Below are 6,000 nucleotides of genomic sequence, written 5' to 3' on the forward strand. Positions count from 1 at the left end.
AAAAAAAAATGTCAGCAGAGAGGATTCTTTGCCATCTTCTCCCTCCCCCATCCCTCACCCCAAAGAGTCAAAAATCCTCTACAGAAAATGCTTGAGAAAAACTACAGAATTCCTGTCAAAGCTTTGTGGATCAGCTAAAATCTTAGCAAAAGCTGCAGAAGCATCCACAGAAGACACAGTCCACCACTTTCTGTAATTTCTCTTGCCTCTCTGGCCCAGCAGCTCGAAACATCAAGCCCCCAACAGCCCAGGCAATGAGAGAAAGAAAATTTAGATTATTGCCCGAGGTTCCTGGCCTGGCAGTAGCCCTTAGAAAGAGAACCATGACCAAGCTGCAGCGTGTCCATCTGCCCACTGTGGGACACAGACATGGTCACACTGTCCCGTTCAGATCTTTGCCTTGGCCCTCTTTCCTTGAGTAAAAGGGAGGGGGGATCCTTTGCTGCTGAATGCTCCTGGCTCAGTGTTATCTTTGATTTTTATCATAGGAATTTCATTTTACAAGTACAAAGAATTGCCATGTTTTCTCTCACAGATTTCAGAAAAATATGGGCTTCCTGAAGAAAGCATTTATAAAGTCTACAAAAAATGCAAAAGAGGGTAAGTTAATCTCTCATCTGCTTTTATGCTGCGCCTCTAAAACCCCATTCTCTTTGGTTCCCTGCCATAGGCTGACACAGCATTTTAACAAGATAATAAAAAGTAAAGCCATGTGAGTCTGTGCTATTTGGAGCATATAAAACTTGGATGTTTCTGGGCTTTAAAGATTTGGGATAATGCTTGTTTGTATTATATTTGTTTGGAGTGTAAAGTCTCCCAAGGAAAGGAAGTTGGATGAAGGAGGAATTGTTTGGGGAGTTTAATGGATGATCCTTTGTGTCTAAAAAGGTCTAAAAGCCTGAGGTTATGGAGAACTTTATCTTACTGCCATCAGGGAGGTAGAAATGTTTGCTTCTCTGAACCGAGGGTCTGGTCCCTGGCTCAGAAAGAGACTGTAGCTGCTAAATAAGAGCTTGGGCAGCCTGGGAGGAGAAGAGGGGAGATGTGAAAGGGGAGTGTCTGTCCCCAGCTTTGCCATCCCATCCCTGGACCAGGCAGGTCAATGGGAAACTTCACACTCCCTTTTGGAAGTGATGGATCGGACCCTTCTGGGCACTGGTGGTGGTAGTTTCCATGAGCTGAGGATCAGCCGTTTCTGTGGAGGGCAGTGGGCTTGATGTGGAGCCAAGCGCTACTTTCAGAAATGTTTTCTGGACTAAGAACTCCCTCTGGGTCGTCCCCATCTCTGGCAGCGAGTTCTCCCTTCAGCTGATGGAAAGGGAAGGACTCATAAACTTCCAAGCTTATTTTCATAAAGCTAAATCCAGAGCCCTTCTTGCAGAGCCAGCGAGATGTAATCAGGCTTCGCAAGCAGCAGTGACTGCCTGGGAGATGAACTCATTGTTGTTCCTGGCCCTGGTCCAGAGTTGGAGCTCGGGGAGAGACAGGCAGAAAAGGCACAGCTGATGACAGGTCCCTCTGGTCTCACCAGCACGGCCCCCCAGAGAGCTCCTCTGCCTGACAAAGGGAACAGAGTCCTTGGGAGCCGAGGGTTAGTCCAAAGCTCTGCTTCTGCACTTGCTTTCTGGTACCAGCGAGGTGAGAAAGTCCTAAAGCTCCTTGGATGGGATCTTCCAACTCATTTGGTGTCACCATAACTCGATCCTCATGGGATTAGCCCGTTTGCTTCAAGGGGAGCAGAGCTGAAGTGAGACTTGGAGGCAGCTGCAGGGTGGGACGGGGAGAGGCAGTGATTCTCCTCCAAGCTGTGATGTGATGTCACTGAACTGGGACACTGTTACAACCCCATCATCTCTAAATCCACAACCGAGCAACCATCCCCATTTAGGAGGGGTTTTAGATATAGACCTCATTTTACATGATGGATAGGCTACAGTGAGGTATCCGAATTTGACAGGAGGCTCTTCTGCCTGTTGCTGAACTCGGGGCCCTCTGTGATGTCAGATGCTGCTCATCCATGAGCCCCAGAAATGGCAATTTTCTCCCCACATTAAAAGAGCAACACCAGCAGCCTCTAGAGACGGGTTGTCCCATACACCTTCAGCCAGAGTGTGCCTCATGTCTGATCTCAAAGAAGAACAACTGTCAATGACAGGGGTGGTCAGTTTATTATTTCAGCTTCAGGACTGAGCCAGAGCCCAGGTGTGGCAGCTGTGGTGGTGGCTTGTGATGTGGCCATCATGGGGCATCAGACCATCATCAGCCAACAGCTCCTCTCGGGCAACTTCAGCTTGGGCTGGAGCTTTCTGAACGGGCTGTGAGCGTCTGCATGGCGAGAGAGGACTGAGGAGTTTGCAGTGGACCAGAAAATGGCACTGCTTCAGGGACTGTGAGCATCTGCATGGCAAGAGAGATCCAAGGACTGATCAGTTTGCAGTGGACCAGAAAATGGCACTGCTTCAGGGCAGAGGCCACCTCTACTTTATTTTCCTTTGTTTTTGTTCATTACTTGATCTGATCAGTAGTGAATGTTGTTTAATAATGACTGGGAGGGAAAACAGGCAGGTGCCCTGTCCATCTCTTCCCCAAAATGAAGGAGCAAAGAGGTACCTAATGAAAAGAAAAGGCAACACCTGGAAATTAGGTTTTTAAAAAATAGAGATATAGTTTAATGAAAGCTGGCCATGACTGATGCCCCAGGTTATTGCTGAAGTGTGGGGGACACACAGGATTTTCTCCAGTCTACTCCACGGCAGGGTCGGACGCCGTTTCCTGCTCCCCCAGATTTAATTTTCCTTTGAATCATATTATCCTATTGCTCCACCCTAAACAATCCTCTCTTGGTAATTACAGCTTGAGGGTCAGATCTTCATCTGGTGTAAACTAGTGAAGCTCAGTGGTACTACCTGGACTCACAGCGGGTGAGGACCTACCATCAGCCATGGGCTTCTCAGGGCGATGAGCTCATTCAGATGAACTTAGTCTCAGGGTGACTCAAGAGCAATAATAAGTAATTTCGTATCTTGGTGAGGTTTGGTCTAGAAAAACAATGCAGGGCTCAGATTCCTAATCAACACTCCCTCGAATCTTTTGTGGTTGAGAAATCAGATGGAAGCACGGCAGCAAGAGGCACAGGTGACTTCTCTGGCTTCCTGTGCTAAGATAGCCAGGGATAATTGGAGCTGCTCTGTTGCAAGGCTCTTTGTGACAACCCACCCTTGGGCATCCACGCTGGCACCCATCGGAGGCCAGACTCCCTGGGGACCTGGGTCCTTGTCCCCCGGCAGTCCCTGTCTGGTGCCAGGGGGTGAGATGTGGCCGTGAGGGTTATGGTTCACTGGGGAGACCCCTGGGTGGTGTCAGACCCCACCTCAGCCTCCCCCTGCGCTGGGTGGGATGCTCTTCCCCGACTGTGCCCTGATGGGACTCGTAGGCTGTGGGTGAAGTGGTTTGTGTCCTGCTGTGAAGCGGCGTCATGGTGAGCCTTGGGAGAGAGGTGACACCAGAACAGGCTGGACACAAGGAGACACAGCTCCCAGCTTCACCTCTGAGATCTGGGCATGCTGGCCAGGGCTGTCACGAGCTGAGCAAATGGGTAGGAGCTGGTCGCTGGAACCCGCTGTGGCCCCACGTTTGTGCTTGTTAAACTGTTAAGATTTGTGAGATGCTCAGCCTTTTCTTTTTCTTGTTTTTTAATCTCGGCTGGTGGAGCGTTGCGCAATTAATGCTATTGCCCCATTAATGACCCCAGCAGGAACCTGGAGGGGATGTGCTTGCTGCGAAGAAAGATAATTTGTTCTCTTTGTTTCCTCCAAACGGTTACAAATTTCACATCTGATTTATGGGAAGGCAGTGGGGCGATGCAAAGCTGCCCCGTTACTTCCATTACGGTAATGAGGGGCTCCTGCCCTGGCACGGAACCGCAGCCTCAGGTTTAAAGCAGCTGTTGAAATGTTTTCCTTCTCCCCGTGTGTCTCCCTGTAACTGGTTCCAGGGCTGGAGCCGTGCCCCTGGGCACGGGGAGGGATTTGCCACCGGCTGCCTGGGGATGCTGGGGCTGCCCGAGCGTGTTCCTTGCAGAAAGGGCTCCCGGGCAAAGCTCAGGGCACATCTGCACGGGAGGTTGTTCTGGATTGGGAGAAAGGAGTCCTCTTCCAAACCGCTTCCATCTGCTCCCGAAGCGGCCTCGGCTTGTTCAGAATAATGCACCCCCGAAAGCAGCCGGGCGGGAGGCGAGGAGCGAGCGATTCTGCTCTGGATTCACACCCTGCTGTAAATCCAGATTAATTTCCCTGCCTAGCGAACGCCGGGCCTAGGCATGTCGAGGGTAGAGTTGCGAAAAGCTCTGCAGGATGTTTCCTTTGCGTTGTGTCGCGGCTTTAATTAATTAATCACGGCTGAGCCCCTCAAATTGGGTAAGGCGGATGCTGCAGTGCCTTCCTCTGCCTGCCCGAGCCCGGCTGGCGAGGAGCACGGTGGGATAATGTAGCCCTGATCAATAACAGGGCAGAAAAGGCAAGTTTTAATGGGAATTTCAGAATCATAGAACGGTTAGAGTTGGAAGGGACCTTAAAAATCATCAAGTTCCAATCCCCCTGCCCTGGGCAGGGACACCTCCCACCAGAGCACACTGCTCAAAGCTCCATCCAGCCTGGCCTTGAACCCCTCCAGGGATGGGGCAGCCACAGCTTCTCTGGGTAATTTTGTGTAGAGACACTTCAGAGAGGGCCACCCCTGTGCCATGAGGCCTTGCCAGTGATGTTATTCTCAGTTCATGAATCCTGAGTGTGCAGTAAGGTCCATCCCTCCTGACTAAGCTGCTCCACAAACCTTTCCACGTGCTGTCCTGACCCAACCGTTCCCCCTCTCCTTGTAGGATCCTGGTGAACATGGACAACAACATCATCCAGCACTACAGCAACCACATGGCCTTTCTCCTGGACATGGTGGAAGCAGAGGACAAGTTCCAGATCATCCTCAAGGAGCTATAAAGAGCCGCCGGCAGCACTTACTGGGACTTCTCTCGAAGCCGGCGAGTTTGACCCAACAGAACTCAACTCGTTGCCTTTACTTGAATACGCCGCCCTGGGGAAGGGCCTCCTCGGCCTCACCGGGCCGGAGACTGCTTGGAAGATCTGTTATCGATGTGAACGTGGAACTCCTCTCTGTTGAGTTTATTATTATTATTATTATTTTTTATTTTATTTTATTTTATTCCCTTCTGGCGATGGGCCTGACCCTCCTCTTGTCTTGTGCAGCCCCACCAGGGTGGCTGTGGGAGCCCGGGCGCTGCCTCCGCTCGCTCTTTGCCTCGGCCCGTGACTGATCCAACCCCAGGCTTTGGGTTTTCTCCCAACCCACCGGTCGTGCAGAACCTTCAAACCATTTCCAGCGGGGCTGAGCCCGGCTCTGAGCTTCTCTCCCCCTCCACACAGACTTTTCACAGACGCATTTAAAACTCACTGTTGAACGGACACTGCCTGCCCCCGTGCCCCCCACCCCGCCGTGTCTCTGTGTGTAAATACCACGAAGGCCTCCATAGCCCTTGTTTATACATTTCTGATGTATTGTTCCTTTTATATTTTATATATGTATAAATACGCGTTGTTTTATATTTGACTCAGTACGGTGACACAGAGCATTTCAAACACAGGCTGCTTCACATTTCTCCGTGAACTCCTTTTGTAACTGTGTTGTTGGTTTTGTTGTTTTGGATATTCTGTAGTAATAAAGGTTGAAAGGCGGAAAGTGAAGTGTTTTCACCCAGCTCCAGAGGTTGGAGCTGAGAAGGGCCGGGAGATGAGGAGGACTCAAGGCTGGTTTTAGAATCACAGAATGGCTAGAGTTGGAAGGGACCTTAAAGATCATTGAGTTCCAACCCCCTGCCCTGGGCAGGGACACCTCCCACCAGACCAGGTTGCTCCAAGCCCCATCCAGCCTGGCCTTGAACCCTTCCAGGGATGGGGCAGCCACAGCTTCTCTGGGCAACCTGGGCCAGGC

The 6,000-nt window shown here is 50.9% G+C and overlaps 1 protein-coding gene across 2 annotated transcripts in view; it reads left to right on the forward strand.

Moving 5' to 3' along the window:
- The window catches only part of GRHL3 (grainyhead-like transcription factor 3), a 42,020-nt gene extending 36,272 nt beyond the window's left edge, over window positions 1–5,748 (forward strand). For both annotated transcript variants that reach the window (XM_014948638.1, XM_014948639.1), the window contains 2 exons: window positions 536–600; window positions 4,877–5,748. In XM_014948638.1, the coding sequence (XP_014804124.1) occupies window positions 536–600; window positions 4,877–4,991 (180 nt within the window). In that variant the 3' untranslated portion in view covers window positions 4,992–5,748. The remainder of the gene's footprint in view (window positions 1–535; window positions 601–4,876) is intronic.
- Window positions 5,749–6,000: the final 252 nt, after the last annotated feature.

This window comes from Calidris pugnax, unplaced genomic scaffold, assembly GCF_001431845.1.
Source record: "Calidris pugnax isolate Ruff unplaced genomic scaffold, ASM143184v1 scaffold162, whole genome shotgun sequence".
In the NCBI taxonomy this organism is placed as follows: Eukaryota; Metazoa; Chordata; class Aves; order Charadriiformes; family Scolopacidae; genus Calidris; species Calidris pugnax.